This window comes from Lates calcarifer, linkage group LG11 (genome assembly GCF_001640805.2).
Source record: "Lates calcarifer isolate ASB-BC8 linkage group LG11, TLL_Latcal_v3, whole genome shotgun sequence".
Classification (NCBI taxonomy): Eukaryota; Metazoa; Chordata; class Actinopteri; family Centropomidae; genus Lates; species Lates calcarifer.
In genome coordinates, this window is record NC_066843.1 from 4,890,961 (window position 1) to 4,917,609 (window position 26,649).

General features: G+C 43.6%; 1 protein-coding gene across 1 annotated transcript; it reads left to right on the top strand.

The window, feature by feature from the left end:
• Window positions 1-25,359, top strand: rnd2 (Rho family GTPase 2). Its single transcript, XM_018660589.2, has 5 exons — window positions 1-357; window positions 906-993; window positions 19,534-19,643; window positions 21,736-21,870; window positions 24,158-25,359. The coding sequence occupies exons 1-5, from the start codon at window positions 256-258 to the stop codon at window positions 24,425-24,427; spliced, it is 705 nt and encodes a 234-aa protein (XP_018516105.1). The 5' UTR covers window positions 1-255; the 3' UTR covers window positions 24,428-25,359.
• The last annotated feature ends 1,290 nt before the right edge of the window (window positions 25,360-26,649 follow it).

Below are 26,649 nucleotides of genomic sequence, written 5' to 3' on the forward strand. Positions count from 1 at the left end.
CCTGACTGTGGTTTTGGTATCAGAGTAGTCTCACACTCTCTGACAGAGAGAGCGGAGGTGCTGCGCTGCGCGTCGGACAGGAGGAGCTGGATATATATAAATAAATATATATATATATATGTATATATAAAGCGCACCGGGTCGGCGCATGTATTTGCTCATTTTTCTCTCCAGTCTTCGATCCCGCCGCGTCTCGTGTCGGATGCTGGATGAAATTCATCCCCGCGTCAAGAACACACCTCTGACGGACAAACCATGGACAGTCTAGGCAGCCGCTGTAAGATTGTGGTGGTCGGGGACACGCAATGTGGGAAGACGGCACTGTTGCACGTTTTTGCCAAGGACTGCTATCCAGAGGTGGGTCTGCCAAAACTTAGTGTTTTTATTCTGTAGAGGAGGGAGATATAGTTTGTGAATGAGTGACGAGCCCTGCTATTAAAATGTAATCTCTGGCAGCTCAACTTCAGCAGCACTTGTTCAGCAGGTTACATACACCTGCTTAAAGACAGAAATGTAAAAACAAGAGAGAGAGAGAGAGAGAGAGAGAGAGAGAGAGAGAGAGAGAGAGAGAGCTGGTGGAGAGGAAACTATAATGAATGCCTGTAAAATCACAACAACAGTCTGTGATACCTAAATGGACTTTTACTGTCTGCAGTGCTGCCTATAAAACTTTAAGGCGTTGTCTTCATGTGCTACAATATCACTGTGTTTCTCTAATATCCTCAGAAGGGATTTACAGCACTAGCTTTGCTGTGAAATGTGTCTGCCAGTATTTGATTTGTCAGCTGCTTTATATCAAATATGATATTCCCACTAGTTTACTCTTCTGAAGCCTGTGGCTGTGTAAACACAGGCTTATCTTGTCCCTCTTAATTGGATCACTAAAATAAATCCCTCATTTTCAGAACTACGTGCCCACGGTGTTCGAAAACTACACAGCCAGTTTTGAGATAGACAAGCAGCGGATTGAGCTGAACATGTGGGATACGTCAGGTAAGACAATTTCACATCTCTGTCTGCACCGTCTCTGTGAGGCTGACATCAAATCAATCCACTCCCCCAGCCCCTGCTGCCACGGTGCCTGTCCCTGGCTGCGACCGTGGAGGGGGCTGCTGCCTCCAACAGTTCGCTCTCCAACTTTTCCAGCAGTCATCTCTTTGACAAATTGCTTTGACCTAGCCAGCCTCAGATTTTTTTTTTTTTAGCTTGGGGCATCTGCTCTTTATGATTGTTGTCTTTGCTAGAAACTTCGGTGCCAGCCATGTCTCCCTGTGTCTTGTGTTTGCATTCCATCCTGTGCTGTCCACTGTGTGTGGCTGGCTCTTCCCATGCTCTGGCCAGGGTCAGGCGACTGCGTGGGGAAAGAGAGTGGGGGTGAGGGCGTGGATAATTCAGACAGGATGTGCCCGAAGGGAACAGTAACTGCCCTAACTGTTTAAGTGTCTTGATCCGGGAACTGACAAATGTATTGGGCCAGATATGAGATGTGCTGCTGTGTGCTAATGCCATGAAGATTCCTCCTCGGTTGCACATTCAGAGAAGCAGACGCTGATATTAAGGTTTCTTTCCTTTGCGTGCAAATTTTATTTAGTCATTTGTTGAAGAATTATTAACGAAAAAAGAGTTTCCAGAGTTTACACAGCTGGACACCACTCCTTCCTGCCTGAACCCTGAAAGAAATTCATTCATTAAGGTTTCAGCTGAGAGTTTTAGTGACTGGTTCAGGGGCTTTTCCTCCATGAATAAAATTTGTGGGGCAATAAAAATGTCAACGTCTTAATAAGAACTGCTGGTGACGTCATGTCAGCTGTGTTGTGGCATCAGATGAAGACAAATCATCCATACTGTATCTAGTCAATGATCTTTTGTGTGTTTGGGACTCAGTATATGAATGTGTGTCTCGCTGGGGAAGTGGTCTTGGCTACCAGGCAGCAAGTATCATCAGTGAGACTCCTGCGTAGAAATCCATGCTCCACTTTTATCCCAGTCTTGTCAGCACGGATGGATTTACTGCTCTGAGTTATTCTGCATCTCATCATCTCAGGCCAGAGGCTCCTGCCAGCTATCCGGCCGGTGACATGGCTGACCAGTCAGAGGACTGAATATGGGATCCTCCCAGGGGGAATTCCTTCTTTGACCATAAACATTCCCAAACCTAAAACTATCTTCTGGGAGAGATGATGGGAGTATTTTTATTTCACATGGTCAGTTAGTGAAAGAATGTTGTTTTTCCTTGGCCCTCGTGTCGACCCAGGAGAGTAAATCAGCTTGAGCTTGTCAGTCAGAGGTCGGGGTCCTCCGGGGCTCGGGGCCACAACATAGAGGAGTTCCTTATCTCTTGTCTGTAAGAGCCTAATGATGCAGTGGGAATGCTGCGCCTCTGTCCATCTTTAAAACCCTAAACCACCTTTGGCAGAGTTAGCCTTTAATCTTAAGCCAGGAGCCGCCTACCCCACAAACAAACATGACGTCACCCAACCCACAGGGCAAAAATGTGCATGTGCGTGTGTGCTACTGTGAGTGTGAGTGTGTGTGTGCTCAGAGGTCCTTGTGTGGTGTGGCATTATTCACTGATTCACAGCAAACACAGATGTTCATATTTTCTCTCAACAAGAAAAATAATTGGCTCACACTTAGATGAAAAAGGCTTTCATCTGAAGAAAATAGCATATCTCCCATCGTTCCTCTTTTAGAATCTGATTTTTTTTATTGCTCCCCCCTCTCCTCTTTCAGCTCCCCTTTCTTGCTATGTTTTTTTTCTTCTTTCATGTATCCTAGCAGGAGCAGCACCAGTTCAGCACCAGGCTCTTAGGGCTCGTTCAGGCCATCGCTTATAACAGAGAGATTTCAGAAAGAAATCAGTTTATTTCAGAGGAATTGCTGCCATCAGTGGATTTACCCGTGGATGTGAAGTCGATGTGTGACATGCTTGGGCATAGAGTTGAACCTTGGTCAAATCTGACCCGTGAAATCACTCTGTGGGCCACTTGCAAACCATCTTGACAGTGCTGACCTTTGAGGGGAACAGAGAACGGGAGAGTCCAGAATGGAACAGTTGTTGTGTGCCAAATGAGAAGCAATGCAGACAGAGCTTTCCTCTTCTTATCCACTGTGCCATTAACAAAACCATCCACGACCAACAGCAGCCGCTGTGTCACCGAGCTTCCATTTTCAGAGAATGTGCAAATGAATTTCACTGTGCTACTTTCTGGTGGCACAGCTACAGAGCACTAGGAGTTTCATTTCAACTTGACATTTGCATCAGTCAATGCTCCACTTGCTCTTCCCAAGCCACAAGCCATTCCACCCCGAATATACAGCTGTTTTTTTTTTCTGACAACTGAGCTTTCAGCCTCTTCACATAAAGTATTGTCTCCCTTTTAATTGCTGGTGAAGTCTGCCTGCTGTGGTCTGGCTCCGTTCACAAAGCATTATTGATCGCTATCCGAGGCGAGGCTATTTAAACAGCCTGTGTCTCGCCTGGTTCACATTTCTCCGGCATGTTTAGATGCGTATTGCCATTGGAAAAAAAAAAATCACTCCCAGCATTCGTTGTTGCAGCATGGAAGTCGACCATTGATTAATTTGGTCTCATTAATTCCGGTTGCTCCGCGAGGTCTAGTCCTTGCAGGATGGGCGAGAACAGGGGTGAGGTGTTTATCTAATTGAGGTCATTACTGAGCGTAAATCTGTATGTTCACGCACGTGTGTGTTCGAGTTGCATTCCCTGGATGAGAGAGTTATTTTAAGAAGCGTTAAACAGAAACAGGGAGGTCTTACGGCCTTCTGGGAACCAGGGGGCAACTTTGGGCTGTGCTTTGTATTCTGCCCTGCGTTCAGTCCAAACCATCTGGAGAGTTAAGTCAATTAGAAAGTGATTGAATGGAATTGAAACGAGAGGAACCACTGCATGCATCTGCATCTGTCTGCAATGAGCAGCCACATAGTGATAGGTGATGTAGTCTGTTTCAGCATTGTGTATATCTGTGTCTTAACTGACTTTTAAAGCAACCCAAGTGGTCGAAATGTCAGTGTAGCCTGGTGATAACTTGTCTAAAGGCCATTAGCGATTACAACGCTCATGGGGCCCATTGGTAGTCAGCCAGTCTGGGTTTTTACTGAGCCTGAGGCATTAAGGCACTCTTCCTCTCTTCCCAATATGGTAAGGGTGCCTGGGAAAGATTCCCTCCAGCCTTGGACTCAGACTATTAACCCACTAAGAGGTGTGTGCGCTCTGTTTCTTACAAGTCCAAGTCATGACAGGCCGGGTTTCCCCAAAGTTCCTACAGCAGTGCTCTCAGGTCTCTCTCTGTTTCTCCTCTCTGCTGCTTCTCTAATGCCTGACCTGATTCTCACATGAAAACTGGAACTCTTACATTCTGTTTAGTCATGCTAGAGTGTGCTTTCAAGTGGCAATCCGCAGGAATCTTGTTTTTCTTTCTTCTATCGCTGACATCTTTGTGCTAATCTCTCATGCTGTGGACGTTTTTGCACTGTACTTCCCCAGAAACCACTTGTCATTCAAACCGCGTGCCCATCACTTTTCATCCCGGAGAAGTTCTTTGGATGGAATTTCAGTTTCTTTGTCTGATAAGCGACGTTGGCTATTGCTTCCTGCTTTAACCACCCGGCTCTTTCTCTATTTATTTCCAAACAAAGTGCTGTTTTTGCTGCTGAGAACATGAAACGCATCACTTGCTGTGCAGTGAAGGATTTTTCCTGCAACAGACCTGCTTGACACTGGCTGTTCACAATAAATATAAAAGCTTTCATGAACTGGCTACAGTTTGAAGCGCTGTTTTGCCGCACTATCAGTTATAGAAAGCTGAAAAATATTTATTTGTTTGAAAAATGTCACATATTATAACTGAGAAATTCTTAAATTGAATTACCTCTCACACGAATTTCAGAGCCCTTTTTTCTATTGAGTCTTCCTCTGTCACAGACCTCTTTAATGTTTTTTTTGGTGACTCATTTCTTATGACAAAGTTGCCTTGTGTTTTCACAGTCAGAGTTGCTATTGTTTTTGACTTGAGAGGCGATAACAAGACACTGCAAGTGTGTAACACCACTCCCAGCGCCAGCAGTCACTCAGAGTCACAGTCTGGCTGTCTCCCTGCTCTCGCACAGACTTCCCAACATTCCTGGTGTCTTTATGCTCTTTAAACTCTGCATTCTCAGCGCACTGGACCAGCAGGGTATCCAGAGGCCTGTAAAAACACGCTGAGTTCAGTGGGCTCTCTGTTCCTCGACACTTTCCGCTTGATTAATCTTTAATAGAGAATGAGTGAACTACAACCACAACACAGAGAAGAAATAAAATCAACAGAACCCCCCTCCACTACCCTCAAACCTAAAGCCCACTGGAGCCGTAGGATGCTCAGAACGTTCTATGAGATCTGATTTGATCTGAGTGGCCAGCATGTTGATCACAGGAGATAACACTATCAGCTCTTGGCTCTCGCTCTTGGTCTGTTTGGCCTCTCTGAATCAGTACTGTAACATCAGACTCAGCGTTAAATGATTAAAACCCCACGTTCTCATTCTCCGTCACTTTCCTCTGAACAATTTCCAGTTTGAGAATGAGATACTGTTTAGGTGAGAGGCAGCTGCACATTTCACCAGACTGTAAATATACCTTTTGTTTATTTCTGTCAGCATCCTGAAGGGAGGATGACGACATCCTTTCAACTGCTGTTCACAAGCCTGAATGTACGCGCCGAGCCACAAGCCCTGAAAAGTTGTTCTTACTCTTTGCCTAACCAGCCCAGGGCAATAACTGCCTAAATGAAACCTGTTTTGATGATGCATAGCCGGCTGGGAGGCACTCTCCCATTCCCCTTCCCCCCCTGCACTCGGGGAGAACGCCTGCATGACAGTTTCGGGTAATGAGTAAACAGAAGAGCAAGGTTGGTGAAACACTGTAACTTAAAAATAACTGTTTCTGTCCCTGTAATTAAACAAACATACACTGAAGAAGTTTGGAAAGTAATTCCTTACCCACTGGTTCATAATCTTATAAAGGGCTACAACTGCTTACATTCAGTATCAATTAATTTGAAGATTATTTTTTCAAGTTATCGATTTGTCTGGAAAATGTCATAAAATAGTGAAAAACGGCAATTTGAATTTCTTAGAGCTCAAAGAGACGTCTTCAGATTGCTTGTTTTGTCGGACTGACAGCCCAGAGATACTCAGTTTACAATGATATAAAAGAGAGAAAGCAGCTTATCCGCACATTTTGGAAGATTGGAACAGTTGAGGTTTGGCATTGTAGAAGCATGAAAAGGCATGTCAGGTGTAACATTAAGTACTGTGTTTGTGTTTGTGAGCCGCTATTCAAATTTAATGGAAGTTTCCCTTTTCAATTTGGTGGCTGAAGTGTGAGCACAAGAACAACTGAGCACAGAGTACAGTTTGTAATAATGCCATTCGACTTGTGACTGCCATGTTGGATTTTTTTTCAAGGGCTGGAAATAAATTTGTGTCTTTGTGCCAAGTAAGTTTCCAATCTCCATTCTTCGACAGCAGAATCACAGAGAATAACGTCCAGACCCCTGACGTGACTCTCACTCCCTGGCATCAGGTTTGGGATGAGCCTGCGGCCTCTCTGACAGGCTGCACCACCTTTACTTGCTAATAGATGCAAATAAATACATTTCAAGTCTACATAAGAAATAAATTAAAATGTAAATGTAATGTTTTACCTTGGCAGCCACTGAGGAGCTGGCTTAAATGTTTATGTTTTCCATCAAACATTGACTAAAATGTATTTCACAGCTAACCAAACTAATTATTGCAGCACAGTCACACATAAATGCATTTAACTTAAATGGCACCTGCAGAAATACAAATGCATACATTTTTTATATCATAAATAACTATAATTATTTTGACATTACAAGAACAAATCGCCTCTGTGATGTATGTATTTCCGCCTCCTTCTTTTCCTCTTTGCCAATGGTCTCCTGCTCTAAATGTCTTGAATAATGATGTTCTTGTGCACAGTGCTGCACTTGAACGCACCCTAACTCTCTGAGTGGGTTTGTGTGACATTATGGAAAGTCTGGAGGAGAGCCGGCAGTCCTAGCTGCTAGGCTGGATGTCTTGGTTCTTGAGCAGGCGAGCAGCTGTGCTCCATCCCTGGAGCTCAGCACCCGGCAAATCCTGTTCTCAGACTATTACACAAAGGGTCAACAAGCTGAAGAAGGAAATGGCTGCCCATATGCGGCTGCAGCTATACGAGATGATGAAGAAACTAAGGAAACAGGAACTGAAGAATAAGTGCAGGAGAGCATAATGCAACTTCTCTGGAGGTGGATTGTTACTTTTCTTTCCCCCTGTGCTATTTATTTATCCTCCCCTCTTTCTTTTCCATCCCTGATAAGCCATTAGCCAAGGTGGCTGCTGTAGCACCACGCTGAGGTCACCAGCAGTCAGGGGCCACGCTGAGCAGGGGGTGGGCAGAAGTGCTGCATGAAAGCCAGTCCAGCCGCACTGACAGGAACACACAGGCTGTAATTACCACAGAATATCTGCTCTCCTCAGTGACACAGTGAAACACTCACACACACTCACAGACACCTATACTCACACACAGGAGCACAGCCTGCTCCCACTGCACCATGCAGACATGTAACCCCCCCCCCCACACACACACACACCCCATTCTGCCTGTTTTTAACATGGATACAAAACGTCTCGAGCAGCCCACATGTCCACCCGCCCATAAACAATAAAACAAGCACTTCAGGGAGGCCTCAGAGAATACAGCTCGCCAGTCTTTGTGATCTCTTATCTCTATCAGAGCAGCCTGTAAATGTGACCATGGATACAGCTATGAGTACATTTCTTCAGCACATCTCAGCCTCCATGTACTGTCAGCTTATTGCTAAGCACCAGGCAAAAGTGTATAATTTGCTTAAATAGCATGTCCACTGCTGAACAGCACTGCACACCGCAGATACCCTGTATACGGCTTTTACTTAGTTAATGTGCCATTGGAATAATCAACGTGATAAGTTATTAGGGACTGAACGTTCACTGGACGGAATTAAAAGCAGCCTTTTGGTACGTTGTAAAGAAAAAGAGTTCTTAAGGCTTTTGATGAGCTCCCTCTGACTCAGATTACAAGCCTTGTCTTAAGCCTTGCTATGCCGTGCCACTAACAGAGGAGAATTTAGCTATTATAATGACTGACAGAGAATAAAAGGATAAAATGAAGACTTTGTTGGCAAGCATAAAAGGTGACTGCAACACAAAGGGACAGATATAAGAAAACACTGAAAATAATAGCAGGGAAGCACAAAAGTGATGCACAATATTTTTCTTCACTTTGGCCAACATTCATTTCATAGCAACGCCACCATCTGTCAATTTTTTTTCTTCCAGTATTAACCTTTTAAACTGTAACTGTGATTCATTCTTGAATGGAATAAGCAACATTAGCTAAATCACAAAGGGACAAAAACACAAGTTAGCATGTTCACACCATAACGTCATATGTTAACTTATATCAAGGAGATATATACATATATAATTATTTTATTGATCAGTTTTAACTATTTTATGTTGTGAATTGAAGTCAAGGGAAAATTAAATAAGCTTTAATTCCTCAAAAATAGCTTAACTTAAAGGTAAATGGTGGCGTTTTTGACCACTAGTAGTGCTATGGAGCAATGTTTTTATGAGCTATAAACCAGCATTAAGTGGAGGGGAGCTGCAGATTCAAGTGGTTCTTTCACTACAACTGAGACCTTACATTTTGTTTCTCACACTATCTTTTGATACATTGTTATTATGGAAATATTGATTATGTAGATATATGAACTGACTCCAGTGTTTTAAAATGCATTGTATAGTGAAAAGTAAAGAGAGCTGGATACACCAGATAAATAAGTAAAAATGTGCATATGTGATGGATATGTGTGAGTGCATGTATACGTGTGTGGGCATGTGTGTGACTGAATGGGTTAGTGTATGGGAATTCCAACAGCTCTGACCCTGTGATCCCTCCTATTGTTTCTCAGCTGACCAGAAGCGTAATGGGGGCTGGTTGTTTGGAGCACTGGCACAATGAGGCTGGAGAGAGCAGCATCTGCCTCGATCAATAGGGCAAAGACTCTGGGGGAGCGAGGGGTTGACATGAGGAGAGCATGGGAGGCATATTGGGGTTGGGGGTGGTGTTTGTGTGTGTGTGTGTGTTTGGGGGGGGGGCTGCCCTTAGAACATGTTATAAGAGCAGCAAGTGTTCACTGGATTGAAAACTGGGAAAGGGGACAGAAGGAGTAGACAGAAGGAGAAGTGTACATCTGTGCTTTTCTCACCCCCACCCACTACCCCACCCTCCGAGTCTTTGTGCCGTGAGTAAGGTTTGTCGGTGGCACCCTTGGGACCTGACCCACTCTGGTCCTTGGGGAGGCAGACACACAAACGCCTACTGTGTCACCCTTTTAAACCACTGCAGCCCTCTTATTACATGCTGAATACTATTTATACATATGGCGATATAAAACAGTCCTGTTGGGGATTTAATGCAGTGCTTTTGTCTATTGTATGAGGAAACAGAGGGAGCTGGCTTTAAATGTGCAACCTTTGTCTTCATTGACCTGAAGTAACGTGATCTATGGCACGATGCACAGAAATCCACTGACACAGGAAGTTACTGTTCCTAAATGGACTTACTTCAAGGGCACATGGACTTGACCACATGAGCAGGGACTGCTCTTACTTGAAATTCAATCTTTTTGTTTTATAATGAATAAATGCTGACAACCAGACAGATCTGACCTGCACACAGCTTACATTTTACAGTGGTTTTCTCTTACATTCTTTATGTAAATTTAAAGTCACAAGACAAGACAAAGCATCTAGCTCTCTCTACCATTTTGTGCTTTATTTACATTATTTAGTGGCTCATTGGCCTGTGAGCCAAGGCGACATAATTTTCTCTAATAGATATTCAAATAGAAGGAAACTCATTCTTCATTCTAAATGATTAAATACACAACTAATGATAACTCTATTTGAAAACACTTAACTTTGTGAGTGAATCTGTTTGGGCATTGCTAATTTTGCAGTTAAAAAGTGAATGTGGTGATTCATCATTATACTTATGTAGGTCTATTCATGCAGGTTTTAATTAAATTTAAATTCAATTCAAAGTTCAATATATAACCGAAGGAACACAATCTTCAGCCGGCAAGTAACTGTAATGTAATTACTTAAAAAATAAAACAACTGTGTCACTCGGAGCAATAATGTGATTAAAGTAACAGATTAAGTTACCCTAGCACTGTTCACGTGTTTGGAAAATTGACTTTAACAAGATAAGAGGCACAAACTAATCCACCCTGACTTTAAACCAGGTATTTGTTCCTATTGAGCAGCAGCAGCAGCAGCAGTAGCAGTGAATGCCTCAGTCATACAGGCAGACAGGAAACCCACCCAGGGAACTGTGGCTCTGTGTATTTTCTCCCGGTCAACTCCCTCTGCTGAGTGCAAGAGAACCCGATGCATTGCCAGCTTTGATCAGCCCACTTCAAACAGCCACACTGACTGGTTCTGCTGCTCCCAGAGCTAGCACTCAGTCCCACTGGCCCCCCACCTCCACAGGAGCAAAACCCTCTCAGCATCCGTCTGCAACTCATCCGAGCGTAAGGGGATACAGGCAGATAGGCCGTCTTTCACCTCCATCTTTCACCCCCCACCTGCACCTCGCTCACACTCACTCGACAGATCCCATCATTTATGGATGACTTTATTTATAAACAAGATCCAATGTGTTCTCTTTCTCACTACCGCTGCTTTTGTGGAAGTGAAATTGCACTTGAAGTGGTGCCATGTCTCCCTGGAGGCTCCCTGGGGGGTTGCAGAGTGGGTTGAGGGATAGATAGCATCATGATAGGGATGTGTTTGCATGGTTATGCACTGGAGGAAGTGGAGTCATTGGAGCAGAGGATGTCCTTTTCCACTCACAAGTTTTTCTTTCATATGTCTGTGTAACTACCACATGAATATTCCCACTTCTCACTCAGTTTCTTTCATATCAGACAGACAGCGGTGGACAGAGAGGCTGCTGTCAGTGTTATTACAAGTTTTAATGAAAATCCTCGAGCAAGTACAAGTTTCAAAAGGAGAGAGTATGAGATTGAAAGATATGCGGGTGAAAAGGAATATAAAGAGATAAAATTTGAATATTGTGTGTGTATGTGAGGTGATGGGAGTCTTTGAGGGCTGGGAGATTTTCAGAACAGAATTCATTGTGGCATGGCAATCACCACTACTCGGTCAAAGAATTAGAGTGGGTGTTTAATGTTGGCAGTAAACTTCATACAATGTGGCGAGTTGTCAAAGACTGTTGAAAATGTTGCTGTAAAACAAACACAATACTCAATGCAGCTTGAGGTTGTTTTCATGTATTGGCATCCTCGCCAGATGGAGGCGCTGTTAACAAGCTGCTGGCTCAGAAAAACAACAGTTTTAGCCAAACATTTTCACACCATCAGTTTAAAGGTTTGCCTAATTGAGAGCTAATTTAAGCAACTATGTTTACGATGTGAAAATTCCTTATTTTGGCACCACCCGGTGCATCCATGTTGAATCTGTGTGTGTATAATGTGCCAGGAACGACTCCTCGCTTGCATTTGATTTTCCAGTGGAGTGCTTTTTCCAATGATACTGTGTTGCATTTTGGCAAAAGTTCGGCCAAGTTCAATTTTTTGGTTGAACGGCGCTGCAGTTTGTTTTTTTTTTTTTTTACCTGAGCCCTTTGCATTGGCAGAGTGGCCTCATTTAAATGAATGAGGGGACTAATGTCTGTTTGTACATGGTCTTATGTTATCAGAATAGTTTGGAAGACATAGTAATCATATACAAGTCTTTAATTTAGGTATATGGTTATAGTAAAAATCAACATGACTTTTTCGGAGCAGACTGCACATTACAGCAATGAAAGCCAAATCTGATGCTCTCCTTTGGTCAGAAAAACACAATTTTGATTGTGTAATCTGATTTTATATCATACATACACTCTGTTTATCCAGATATCCCTTTAAGGAGGTGCTCCTCCCTGCACAGGGCAGGACAGATGAGGTCCTGAAGGCCTTTGTCCAATCTGATCAACACATCAGCTTTTAAGGAGTGAAACTGAATATTCCAACTAGCCTCCTTTCTTTTTACAAAAATAGTCTCCCCCCCCCCACGAGATCCTTCTGTTTTTACATGTTCAAGTTGAGCAACCAGACAAAAACAAATAAAGCAAAAAAGACTTGCAGTCTGTGTTGGGGATATCGAAACCATCTGGGGTCCTACACCGATTGGTTTGAGCGGTGAAAGAGGTTGTGTAAAGAACAAATAATCCTCAAGTCAGCATCTGGTGTTCTTTAACTGGCTCTTGTCTGTTTTTTTTAACTGTGTTATTTGGTGGATCTTGTCCAAACAGTCTGCTGCTGGTACTGCTGCTGCTTTGAGCAGACTCAACGGTTCTGGTGTGAGAGGCGCAGAGCTTGAGGAAACACAGAAACAGATAAAAACAGGTTCTGCATGTGGTCCCTGTACGCAGGCAGCAGTCGTTCACAGCTACTTGACTTCCTCACACAAACAAACGCCGGGTAGTGTTTGTATTATAACATCTAAACACATGAACATCTCCATGGAATTAAGATTGTCAGCAACAAATGCAGACTGCCACACCAAATCTGAAGTCATTTCTCAAACAGTTCGAAGGGGAAAATCAAAATAGAGACTAGGTGATTGGTGTTTTTTTTAAGCAAGACAGGGAATATATAGTAAGATATAGCAAGACAGGGAATATATAGATCTACAGAGGAAATGCGTGACAAGGGAAGCATAGTGATCTTTAAAGGCAAAGCTCAGCACGAACCAGAGCCTTAGACATACAGAGAGATCAAACAACAGGAGATGAAATGCACAGCTATTTCTCGTGGAGTGGGAGGGTGTGTGTCTATATGTGTGATTATAAAAGAGGGGCTGGGGTTGAGGAGAAACTGAAAGCGGACACACTACTCCATCTCCATCCCCCCGGGGGGGTGAGCAGACAGACAGTTATGCTGCTCTGTCCCCCTGCCTGTGCTGTCAGCGCCATGGCCAGCCCTGCTTTTCAACCTGCGATTGGGCGACAGACACGGGCATTAACTCCTCGGCAGCAGGGCTCAGAGCAGATCCGTGGACGGCACTCGACGCCCTTCAAAGGCTGCGCTTCCTCCAGAGGGAAAAGTGCAGGAGCTTTGATCAATATCCCTTGTGTGAAGGCTGCAGACATGGAAGGTTAATGGCCATTTAACCCAGTGTCACCTCCACTGTCCCGACTGCGTGCTAATGCCTTTGAAAACTTGACACAGTCATCTCTATTACAGATCAACAGCTCTATCTGTGTGTGTGTGTGTGTGTGGTATATACACTTGTATAGGCTATATGTCAGACTGAGCAAGCAAAGATACTGTATAAGCCCCAGTCTAGAGTGCAGGCCAGCTGAGGATGCTTCATTACAGACTTGTTAATGTTTGTCTCACTGGATTGAGCTGATTTTTCATTCAGATTCACTGCCTCCAGCTCCTTATATAAGGCTGTGTGTGTTGAGTATATCAAAGCTGTAAATGGACTGTGTATGTGTCTTTTGCTTCCACATACTGCACTATATCTGGCCAACATGCGATGGTGAAATCTTAAAGTTGCAACTGCAATACTAAAGTCTAGGTTTAATATTTCAGACATGTAACCTTTGTGTCATTAGTGCTCATTTTGGAGGATCATGAAAAACACTGAACATTGGAAAGCTTTCTGTGACAGATTTCACTCAGATTAACTAAAGAAAAAGTCCAATCTCAATAAGAATGATAGGTTCACGGTTTGAGGAATATGGAAGTGGACCTCAAAAATCCATATTAATCCAAAGAAGCTAAAAAGTACATCTTTGTATTATCCATGGATGTATGCTGCACTGCTGCCCTGTCCGTGTTCCATATATCAGGATAAATATATTTGTGCTTGAGCTGCTCTCCATTGTCCTTCTGTATGTGGCAACATATTACTGAGTCATGTGACCTGCTGATCTGGCAGACTGCATTGTTTGCTCATGTTTAATTGTGCTATATTGTGATACCCAATAGAGTTGTATTTTACCTCCCTATCTAGCCCACTAGGACTAGCTAATAAGATAGGTTCTAAAATTAGTACCATACCAGGGGTTTGTATTTTTCTTTTTACCAATTTAAAGGGGCTCCTCAATGATTTAGTACAGCTCATCCATAAAGTAGGAGGACTTGCACAAAGCAGATTTTTTAAAAAAGAATGATCAAAATTGAAGCAACAGCAGCTGAGATATCCTGAGTTGTAATCCCCGGCAAGCGGCAAGCTTCAAAAACGTTGGATCCTACACTGAGTTGCACAATCCATCACAGTGAAGATAAAATCTGCATTAATATATGTCCCATTATTGTAATGAGGTATTGCTAATCAATCTGCACCAACACAGCATTATCAAGCAACGACAATGCTATACTGACCAAAATGAATGCATACTCTGTCTTCACTGTGACGGATTACACAACTCAAACAAGCTTCAAGAGTCTGCTAATTGAATTTCGTATCATTTGGACATGAATGGAAACCAAAGGTTGCCTGGAACAATATGAAAATTCTTATAATTATTATTATCATCCAAAATTCCAAAAGTCCCCACTTGCAGTTTACTGTATGTACAACTCTACTTTTATGCCAACCTCCCAGGGAGATTTTTCCACCTGGAGAGTGAGTGCACTCAGTTGCTGCTACTGGATGAAGGTCAGTGGCTCCATATGTGGTAAACTGTATTGGATTCTGGATGTGGAACTATAAAAGAGTTTTGTTCAGGAGTACATTCACATAACAAAACATATGCTGTCTTGAACAGCAGAGCAGTGCACTGGGTCAAAGTTACTCCACCTCCTCTCAAAGGGTGTCTTGGCAGCAGCCTCTGTTTATCTCTCTTTGAGTAGCACCCTGATTGAGGAGAAACCTTGGAAGTTCAAAACACAGGGCCGGAGCTTCAGCAATGAAAAGTCTGCTGAGCCTCTGAAAAGATGGTGCGCCAACCCTCTTCTTCTCCTCCTTTTAGACACCTCTAATCGTCAGTGCACCGCAGTCATTAGCCTCGACGATCCCCTCGCTCTCCTGCTCTCTTCCCTCCTTGCTTCCTTTCAGGGTCTCACAATGAAGCCATTTGCATCCCTCCAGGTTGCTACGATACTCGGCCACCCCAACTTGAAATGTTTTGCCTTTGCTTTGAAGGTGGATTTCAAGAGGAAAACAGCTGCAGAGGAGAGAAAAAAGACGCAGTGTATGTGGTGCTGAAAGGTTGTGGCTAACTCAGTCACACTAAATGTTTTCGTTTATTTGGTGATTCGGTGACATTTAAGAGGGTGTTGTATCCTGCCTTTGTTTGTGCACGAGTGTTTTTCATAGTGTCGATATGGCCTAATGAGGCTGTTAGTTGCTATTGACTCCCTACCATATGTGCATGAACACATCACAGAGCCTTGAGGCAAAGACTATTCTTCTCCCCTCACTCATAATGGTTTGCGTTTTAGCTGTGTCTGCAATGAGCATGCTACAAACAGAGAGAAAGAGAAAATTCCTGCTGCGATGGTTCAGATTAATGCACTGAAGAGTGGGAGGCTGTGTAGATGCTGATGCACAGTCAATTTCACAGGTTTCCTTGAGAATCTCCTCTGTCAAACAGCACCATTTGTGTTTCATTCAAGTTGATTTCATTGTTTGTCCTAATAGAGTGGAAGAGGGTCTGAATGAGGAGCTAGAGAGCTGTCATGTTGCAGACAGATTGTCCCTACGGAGGAGTCGATGTGTCAGGGGACAGGAGGCATAAATGAAGTCATACCACAAACCCTCAAGCCTTATTACTGTACATTAGCGCTCCACTAAGTTTCTGTCCGCCTCAACATCCTCTGGGATATTTCTGGCCTTTGAAGAAGCCCGACTGACGGCTGGCGAGGAACGCCTTCCTCCCACCTCTGTCACCTCTGCTTGGCGGAGCCTCCTGCGTGGCGCTGCAGCATGGCTTAGCTCTAATTAGGCCACTGGAAATGAAGACAGAAATCCACTTTTCACCATGAGAGATCGCCGGTGCTAAATCAGGCTAATGCTAATGCTTTAGGAGGTTTTGTAAGGGGTGTTTTATGCCTGTCCTTGGCACGGCGTGGCAGGGTCCCGCTCCTTGCCAGGCATGATGGTTTTTAGTGGTTCCTGCCAGGCTGTGCTCCCCTCCCTCACCCTCCTGCCCCATCCATCTCATCCTGCCTCTGTCTGAAATTCAATTGACCTTTTGTTCCACCTCACAGTGAATGGGCACAGGCCAGCTCGACCAATTGCCAAGCCAGAGCTCTCATACCTCTTTATTTGATCTGTCCTGTCGAGTCCAGTGCTTTCATTACCTACCTAAACACCCACTACACACCCCCTCTCCTCCACTTCTCCACAGCTACATCCTCTTTCATCTCTAGTCATGTCTCTTTGCTGGTATGGGGGGCGAATGCATTTCACACACAGAGGTGATATATTTTACAATCAGGAGAAAACTCTTTTTTCCCATTCCTGTCCTCTTCCTCCTCGTCGTGTTCTTGATTGTTATGGTGATTGCCTTTTATTTGTGCCTGCTTGGATTGTTTTAAATGCAGCACTTTTTCTCCTCCGCTCTCCCTCAGAGGACTTTTTTCTGACTTTGCAAAAGTGCTGAGGTAGCCTCCACGTCGCTCAGGGCAGAAGAGCTCTGAATTGCTGCGCTGTGACAAGGTCTGTCGTGACCGTGACCTGCCAATCATTTTGATCTTTGGGATTGACAAATCGATCCCAACAGCATCGTTCCAGCCGCTAATTACTTCTTTAAGTCAAACAAGCACCATTGTCTCAACTTTCCTTCATTCGACATCGCTTCACCTTCATCTGGATTCCGCGTTAATTCCCCAGTTGCTTCTCTCATCATCACATGCCTCTGCACCTTGCCCTCGCCCCAGCGTCATTAAATCTTTTCCGTCCCCTCTCCACCCCCACATGCTCTGTCTCTTTTCTTCTACAGCTCTAACCTCAGCACAGGTCTGCTGCACTGTGATACATACTAAAGACCAACTTCAGCAGCTACAGCACCTCATGTGTGACCACTACCAATCAGAGCTTGCTGTTGTACAGCGTGTGCTTTGCTGACTGTTGGATTTGGCGTCCATGCGATTGTGCTTTTTTGGAAGTGTGGGTATGAGTGTGTGGGAGTGTTAGTCCTTCTTTAACACCAGTACAAAATAGTAGCATTAGTAGGGGACTATAAATTCCTAATAATGTTCCTTAAGGTACGCTAATGCAGTGTTACTATATATGTGTGTGTGTGTGTGTTTTTTTGAAGGTGGAAAAACAATACTGTCAAAAGTATTTATGTTAAAGATTTAGCAAAACTGCTTTTAGGCTTTTGCAAACTTTAAAGGTATGACCTTTTGAAGTTTTTGACATCTAGAGTTGCTCGGAGAGCAACAATTTGATCAGTGGGTCCCTGTATTGTTTGTATCTTGTGTTCTCTCTTGCGTCCAGATGCACAAGAATGCACATGCATCAGGCCCTCAGGAACAGTGCCAGGCTGTGCAGCAATTTGGTGGCTGCTACAGTTGAAATTGCAGGCCATGTGATGCATACCCACAAACACCATTTTCCCATAACCCATCATTACAGAAGGATTTGCTGTTTAGAACAATGTTTAAAAAACAGTGTTACCACAGTTTGAGTCATTAGATCCTATAAAGATTGAAAAGTTTCAAAGAGCATGTGCAGTGTCAGACTTAGAGGAGGTCTCAAAGAGCAAATGCTGTGTAAATGCAGAGGGTGTATGTGGTAAGCAGATCTTGTAACCTACACAATCTATGTTACACAGTACATGCCTGAGCAAGGGTACAACAGACTACATGTTTCTGTTGACTGCAGAGGGTGGTAACTCATCAGCACCGCATTGATATGCCACGATAAAAGGAGAAAAGAAGAAGTCTGCAAGTACAAACAATGCCTTTTTCAAACATCTTTCTTACACGGCAGCACAGGCATTCAGGATATTTGTTAGCCCTGAAGCCCTGAGAAACCGAATGTAATCAAAACTGTTTTGCTCATGTGGAGGCACAGAAACCATCAATCTTTAATATACAGCCTGTGATGCTGTGACAGGCAGCCTGTTGCATTGTTCTGATTGAAGAGGGAGCAGGTCACCATGGGACTGCCAGCTGAATGATGGGGGCAACGGGCCGCGTGCAGCTATTGTCATAGTCTCATTCCATCATTAACAAAGAGAACATAGTGATGCTAAAACAGGCTGTAGCACCATTGTGCAGACTCCATTTACCCTGGCAGACAAAGGCACGCAGCTTTAACGGGCTGATTGCCTGTTGTGTCAGATCTGGTACCAGGCACGGTAACAGCAAGTACAAAGATAATCTATAATTATCATAATCAGTTTGTGTGACCCCAAGGGATCAAACGTAATAATGGAGATGTACTGTAGACTAAAGAGTGCAGCATCCATCTACAAAATGTGACTCACAGATTGATGCACATTTATAGCAATTGCAAGTGTAAAATTTGGTGATACATCACCAAGCCTGTGAGTTTCCATGACACAAAGTTTATAAATTTATACAGTCAGGACACTGTTGCTATCGAAAAGAGTTCAGGTTCCCTAACCAGCTACGAGGGGAGGCAGGAGGGAGGATGCCCACAGCCGCAGCCACAGCCACATTTCCCAGAGAGCCCAGATATTTTTACAAGCCTCCTAATGAGAGCTGTAAGGGAGCAGGAGCCGTGTAACCGAGCGGCTTGTGAAAGTACAGAGGCGCCACTCTGCCTTCAAATTTGATCAAGGTATAGAAATGAATAGCGAGAGCGGGAAGAAGTGTGCAAGCGCATGTGAATCTCATACAGCAAGGAGAAAATGAAAGATTTTAAAACAAGGACCATTTGCAAGAAAGATGGGAAGAGGGATGAGTCAAGAGAATTAAGGGGTTCAACCTTTAGTTTGGCCTTTGTGCTGGCATTCGCTGTCGTTTCAAGATGATTATGGATTGTGTGCAAGTCCTCCGGTCCTCAACCCCCTATAATTCACTTTTCAGAGCAGAGTGTGTGTGTGTGTGTGTGCGTGCACTTCTTTGAGTAACCCCTCGACATTCCTCATGAAGCACTGTGATAAAACGAGGACACAGCTGTGTGGAAGGCCAAGAGACGGAGATACTCAAATATGTGCACACAACTGTTAAGATTGAGACTCATTTGCATCTGCACAGTGTGAACAGGCATATTCTAGCTGCAGCATGTCCAAGTTCATGTCACAGATCCTGCTTTAATGAGCTCTCCATGTATTAATGACTGTCATATCAGTATGGTAATGACAAAAAGCCATATGTTCTCATGGGGTTAAATCAGGTTAAAAACAAGTACACACAAGAATTTCTCAGAAGATATCATAACCTTACGCCATATGTTATTGTGTGTCCACAGGTTCTTCTTATTACGACAATGTGAGGCCGCTGGCGTATCCTGATTCAGACGCGGTTCTCATCTGTTTCGACATCAGCCGCCCAGAGACTTTGGACAGTGTCATAAAGAAGGTCAGTGCTTTTTATTTCATCTCCTGCTCTCAACACTTTGGATCAGCATTTAATATCTGCTGTGACACTGGAGACTTAACCGGAAAAATTCAGTTTTTTCCTGATCAGCATCTTGTATCCACTCTGTGCCAGCAGCTTGCATTTTCATGGCTCAACAATAGAGCAAATCAGCACAGAGGTTAGAGCCTCCCATTCCTTTATCTCATCAAAATGTCCATGGATACTTGACCCTCATCCCACTGAGGAATGGAAGGTCAGACTGAAGAATGAGAAGAGAGGCTTTGCAGCCGGGTGGGTTCACGAGGAACATCAGATACGCAAATTAGCCACACTAGCCATATCAAAGAGCTGTTGCAGAGCCTGTTCAAGAGTCCTAGAAATTGCCTTTCTGAAGGCATTTAAAATTTTAAATCTGACTATTATGCAGAATAGTTGGACAGTTAACATTTGTAAGGTGGTAGTTCAGATGTTCTGTAACTGGATTTGAGATTGGGTGGTGGCTGAGTGCGGTACTGGCCGGGCGAGGTTGCGGCCATGGATGTGTTTTTACAGCCGGTGGCAGACCTAGTGCCACACACTGTGAAATACCTATTATATGTGTAGAGACACCCTGCTTAATTGGTTTTGTTTGCGTGCATGTGTGTCATGTAAAACAGGCCTGTGCCTTTTAGCGGTCTCTCATCTTGAAGCCATGTGTACGCACTTGCCTTTGAACTGCACTCCTTGTGGGCCAAAGACAGTTCCCATGGCCAGCCTGTTGACGTGTTTAGTGGTCCGAGGGGAGCTGCTAAAATTCTCCTGCAGACTTTGTAGATATAACCCGAGACACCTTTTTTTTTTAACCCACAAATATCTTGCAAGCCCCAGTGCACTCTGTCAACAGGGGGAAGCAGAGCTGCAGTCAAGCTTTTGGTTTTCCCATGAATCCCTTGGCAGGGGGTTGCCATGACCCCTGACCTGTAGCTGTCACCCTGGTAATCTCTGAAACCCAGGGGCACATGGAAAACCTGTTGCACAATCACCATCCCAAATTAGACTCTTGACCTCTAGAAACAAGCAGGTCACCAAGGTTTCTGGATGACAGCTGGGGGAGGACTGAGGGTTAAACAATCAAAGCTTTTGATTGGATGTTATTGGCAGAAAAGGGATGGACTTGAAAGGTCAAAGGCTGTTTTCAACCTGAACGATGAATGGACACCCTGACATTCTGCACACGGCATGTGGAATATTTCAGGGCTGTCGGCTGCTGTTGTGTATTTGTGTCATGGGGGGGGCGACGACTATGTTGGTTCAGCTGAGTTTCAAAAGTGACATTTAATCTCAGGGTGATTTTAGAAGGGAGACTGTTCAACCTTTTCTGTACAGAACCTGAAATAGATTTGCTTGACGGGGGCTGTGTGATGTTGTGCCGGAACCTGAACAAAGCGGTCATATTTTCATATGGTTATTTCGCTTGTGTAATGAAACAGTGACACAACGAGCAGATGTGCCTTTTACTTAAAGCCAGAATGATTAGCCAATAAATTAATTGGACATTTGACAGAAAACTGATTTGAACTTTTTAAAGCAACAACATTCCCGTGTTATAGCTTTTTTGGATTATTCTTCATCTTATGTGAAAGTAAATTCAACATATTTTGGTTCTGGAGTCATGGTCACCTCACCTTGCACTTCAGGAAGTAAATGATGTGCATTTTTCATAACTTTTTAAATAATGTTTTTAATAATAATAATCGATTATGAAATTAAATTTAGTTGCTGCTCTTCTGTAACTATACATAGTTACCATGGTAACCAGTTACCATTGCTTTTAATAGATCTCAACATTTTCTTTTTGATTACTTAACTTTATTAAGTAATTGTTTATTGTGTTTTAGTCTTCCAGAGCCCAAGTCTTCAAATAGCTTCTTTTGTCCAATGAACAGTCAAAAACTTAAACATATTGAATTTACAGTGGACCTCATCTACTCATTTCATCCAAGGAATTCTGTAGATGCAATGTTGTTTTATCAAGAAAGCATTAATCTCCCTCAGGCTCTTGTATTTTGTCAGAATCAGTGATGTATTTCTTTCTTGATTCATGTCCTCACAGTGGCAAGGGGAGACGCAAGAGTTTTGTCCCAACGCCAAAGTGGTGCTGGTGGGCTGTAAACTGGACATGAGGACAGATGTCAACACCCTGAGGGAACTGTCCAAGCAGCGGCTCATCCCCGTCACCCATGAACAGGTAAGAATGAGCACATGATGGATATCTGAGGGGAGAAGGGGGCTGGGAAAAATAATGAGAGAGGGGGCTCAGAAGGTGTCCCAGAAAGATTTGAAAACAACAACGGATGCAGAAAAGAAATTAGAAAGCAATCCAGCGATAATATGTGATTTTTCCATCTAGGATCAGCAGTGGCATTGCTGAAGTCCCGTAGGAAGGGAGTGTGAGAGGAGGCTCACGCAACACAATCAACCACCGCAGAATAAGAGCTGTGTGAAACCCCTTGGGGACATGTTGCTGGGGTTAGCATTTTGACTGAAATTTGCTGACACCAGATGTAAGGTTGCTTAATGGCGAGGGCCGAGGAAGAGGCACGGGTGGTTTACGAGTGGAGTGGAGTGGAGTTTACGTCTAAGGACACATATTTTCCCTGAAATTAAATATTCATGCAGATTTAGGGATTTTCAAAATGCAGGATGAATAGGGAAAAAAAAAAAAAAAGGACATTGATAAATGAGCGAGCCCTTTTTATCGCATGCCGCCATGACCTCTAAGCCAAGGGGATGGGGGAGAAGTGGGAGGGGATGATAAACTGTTCTGTAAATCTGTGAATTTTAATCAGCTTTCAGCGTGTTCATTTTGTGCTCTCCCGTGTTGGACATACAACAAGTGGAGGGGCTTTTTCACCAACACACAAAAGCCCTCAGAACAAAGGAGCCTTTTTTTCCTTTTCTTTTCTTTCTTTCTTTTTTGCTCGCTGCTGTCTGAGAGCTCGCCAGAGGCTAAAAGCATGCAGCCTCTCAATCAGCAACTGAAAAACAGACAGTTCATGTAAATAAGATACATAAACAAAAGATGGAGCTAATGTAAAATAGCTGGGGACCATTTGTGGCCAGGCCTACATTACACCATTGTTTTGCTCCTCCTCAGTCACTATTTTTGTCTGGGGCAGCTACTGTTAGTGAGTTTTAAGATGCCCGGAAAATGTGTGTCACACAGCAGATGCCAAAGCTGTGCACAATAAACATTTCTGGTGGTCTAATCCAATCGCCTGTGTTGTTATCCTGTTGTTGATCTTAAATTGAATTCCAACACAGCCGAGGAGTAGCGGCCGAGAGTGACCACTGGGTGAACTCCAGACATTTCCACACTAATCTGCCTGAGATCCGATCGAGCTTTTCCGCTTGTCACGAAAATCTCTACCTCAGCCCCCTCCTCCCGCCGCCGCCACCACCCCCTGAATCTATATCTGTCGTTCCACCTAATGAGGACTTCATTGCCTCTTATATGTGGCTCAGTGCACAGCTGTGATAAAAATCAGACTTTGTCCAATGAGGATGAAAAGCTCTCTCTGTCTTGGAGAGCATGGGATTTTAGGGTCATGGGAAATGCAGTCCTGCCTCATCTGTTAACAAAACTTTGCATGTGTTGATCGTGCCTGAATGCGTGTTTTAAGGCCGACTGTGAAACAAGAGACGAGGCTGCACTGTATTGTAGTGAAGAGAGGGGCTGAGGGATTTTAAAATTAAATTTGTCTCTGATTTGATCGCAAGCAAACAATTTACAGTCTCAATTAACTGGGTATATTGTAACAGTACTCAGGGGTAAGTTCTTGTGCTGGAGGAGTTCTGTTAGAGTTTAGTCTCTCCTCTCTAAATAGCTGCATAGACCATGTCAACACTGGCCCAGTGGGCTCTGAGCTGCTCTGTTCCGGAGCATCTACATTATTCATGCCTCAGACGGAGGAGCTTCATTTGTCTCCAGACATGTTTAGATCATTGACATTCAGTCTACGGTTTAGATCAGCATCTTTGTCTGAGAACTGCTGCCTCTTTCAAGGGACATTTTAGTCTTCCACTGTTGAGATGTAGTGCCTGCTCATGCCAAGGAACAGTGAGGGATGGATGGGGTGCATATCACAAAATGTCTGTTTCTTTGTGAAGAGCTCCCACAGCACTTGATGTGGAGTTAACTCATGTCTAACATAACCACTAAAAGCCTGAGGATTCAAGAGAGAAAACGTTGTTGTGTCATGGTCAGGAGTTCTATTAGAAAAGAAGTGAAATACTAAACCACTGAAAACCACTAAAAGGAAGACAAGCGCAAGAGAAATGCTTTGCGAAGATAGAAAGAGTTGCAAGATTATGTTTTTGTGGCACTGCTCATAAAATATTGCATGTAGACTCCCCTTTCCCCTTTTATTTTTCATGTATGGCACTTTGTAACTTCCGTTTTTCAAAAAATGCTATTGAAATAAAGTCTCCTTGTTTGCTAATAATCTCTCACTCTGCCTGTCTTTGTGTTGTAGGGAAGCACGATAGCTCGACAGATGGGGGCGGTGGCCTACGTGGAGTGCACCTCCAAGGTTTCAGAGAACAGCGTTCGAGATGTGTTTCACATCACCACGCTGGCGTCTGTGAGGCGGCCGCACAAGCCGCAGCTAAAACGCAGCAGTTCCCGCAGGGGCCTGAAACGAGTTTCACAGCTCCCCCTGCCGCCCCTGCCAGGTCGGACTGAGCAAATGGACCAGGCCCCGGCCATGAGGAAGGACCGAGCCAAGAGCTGCGTGCTCATGTAGAGACCCATAATTATAAATATATATATGTATATACATAAACACAGAAATATATAACAGAGGAAGTCTATTTATTGTTTTTTGTTGTTGTTTTTTCCTCACATTTTCATTTTTTGCACTGCAGAGGAGTGAGAAAAAAAGAAACACGGCGCTGTGGAAACAAATGCTTTGGATTTTTTCTTTTTTTTTTTTTGTTGTTGTTGCCTGTGTGCATATTTTCTAAGCTGTTTACATATTTGTGTTGTTTTGAAATGATGGCAAATTGAACTAACTCTCTGGACATGAGGAAGCCGTGATAGCGGAAGTGCTGTCTAGTCCTGGGTATTAAAGAGGAATTAATTTCCTGAAATGGCTCTAATAAGAGGACGGTACACCGAATGGTGAGGAGAGCAAAGTACGCGTGAGGAGAACCATGTCGAAGCAGGACGTCTATGGATGAATCTTGTTTTCAAAGACGGTGTTTGCTGAGCGGACATGAGGACTAATTGTCTACCTGCACAGTCTGAGGTTGCCTTCCTGTCGCCATATCTGAGAGGAGAACTTGTATGTACAGTAATGCTAAAAAGGGATTAGGTGAATGATGGTTCAAACCAAACATTAGGAGCTGGAAATGAGATTTTGTGACACTGACTGAGATATTGTGAAGGGGTGTGTGTGTGTGTGTGTGTGTGTGTATGTGTGTGTGGGAGCGTTACTACCACAAGTGCATTTTAAGAAAAAAAAGAGTCACAAATCTGATTTTTTTTTGCTCATTTTAACACTATTTTTCTCATCAACTCCAATTGTGTCACTTTGATTCACTAAACTAAATGCTGTTGTCGCTATTTTAAAGATGTTTCTTTGTGGAAAATAAAGTGGTAAAATGTTAGGGCTATTTTGTTGTACTTTCACTAAACTCTAAAATAAAGCAGCTTGACTGTACAGGGAGAAGATCATTTCTGGCTCAAGTTTCCTTCCTTTTGTTTTTTATTTCACTGGCATCAGAGATGTAGATCATGTGATTATTACAGACTGTAACCAACTGTCTCATAATGCTCAGATGGAGCAAATTAATCATTTACGTGATTCATTTTTTCTCTGCAACTCTCCCTCCACATGCTTTCCTCTACCAGCCTTCAGAAGCTTTCTCTGCGAATAATGATAATAGTCCATTTCCTGTGTTAATGCCATCTCTGTGCTCTCATGTTGCCCTGGAAGTCAAAGAGCACTGCAGCCTGAAGAGTGAGTCAGTCTTTCAAGGTAATGTGAACACCTTGCAGACCTCTAAGCTGGCAAAAACTAACCTGAGCTGCAGTGCAGCAGTGCCCAGAGCACCGGTGTAGTGTTTTTAAACGACTGACTGCATACCATTTCAGGAACTCACTCAGCACGACAGATGACATGACATGAACTACTTCATCGACAGAGAACAATTTTGGTGTCCAGTTGTTGGTCCCAGGACTCCAGACCTTTCAAAGTTATTGTTTGTTTTTTTTTCCCAAGCTGCTTCTGTAAGACAGCCTATTCAGTCTCAAAGTGGACGGTTTCTCTGAGGCAGCAGGACTTTCTGTCTGGAGTGTTTTTGCAGTTGGCAAGCTGCTGTATCCTGACAGCATTTAGGTGGAAGTGAGAGCAGACAGGCCCATCCACTGTAAGTCAAAACACTCTGGCAGCAGCTAAAAGCTTTACCTTTATAACTGTCAGTGGTGTCTGACAACTGAACTGTTGTTACATCTCTGCTAGACAAGTGGGATAAATGAAGAGAGAAACAAACTAAGATGAGAAACTAAAGGGGAAGTGACAGAGGGTGTGGGGGGGGAGTACTGAAAGAATATTACACCAAAGTATGTCTATCGAATATCAAATACTCCCCTCCTGTAAGCCTGAAAGGGTTTGCAACGTGCTATTTCATGGAGGATGGAAGTTATAGATTAAGACTGGATTTACGGCTGTTTCAGTGGTTTCGCAGTGTGCTTGGTGGAAAGAATGTATCACAAAGTCTACAGAAACAACAGAAAAAAAATCAATGGCAGGATAGAAATAAATACTTCAGCCACACAAACATTTCTCTGGACTTTCTCAAATCTTTGCTCTTTTCTTGTAAAATACTGGCAAGGTTTTCTACTACTACAGTGAAGCAAACATCACTTTGCTGGTCATAACTCATGCAGCCTGTGAGAAGGGGTTATGGGTAGACCACGCTTCGCTACAAAGGGTAACAAGGCAAAAGGTTTGGGAATCTGTTA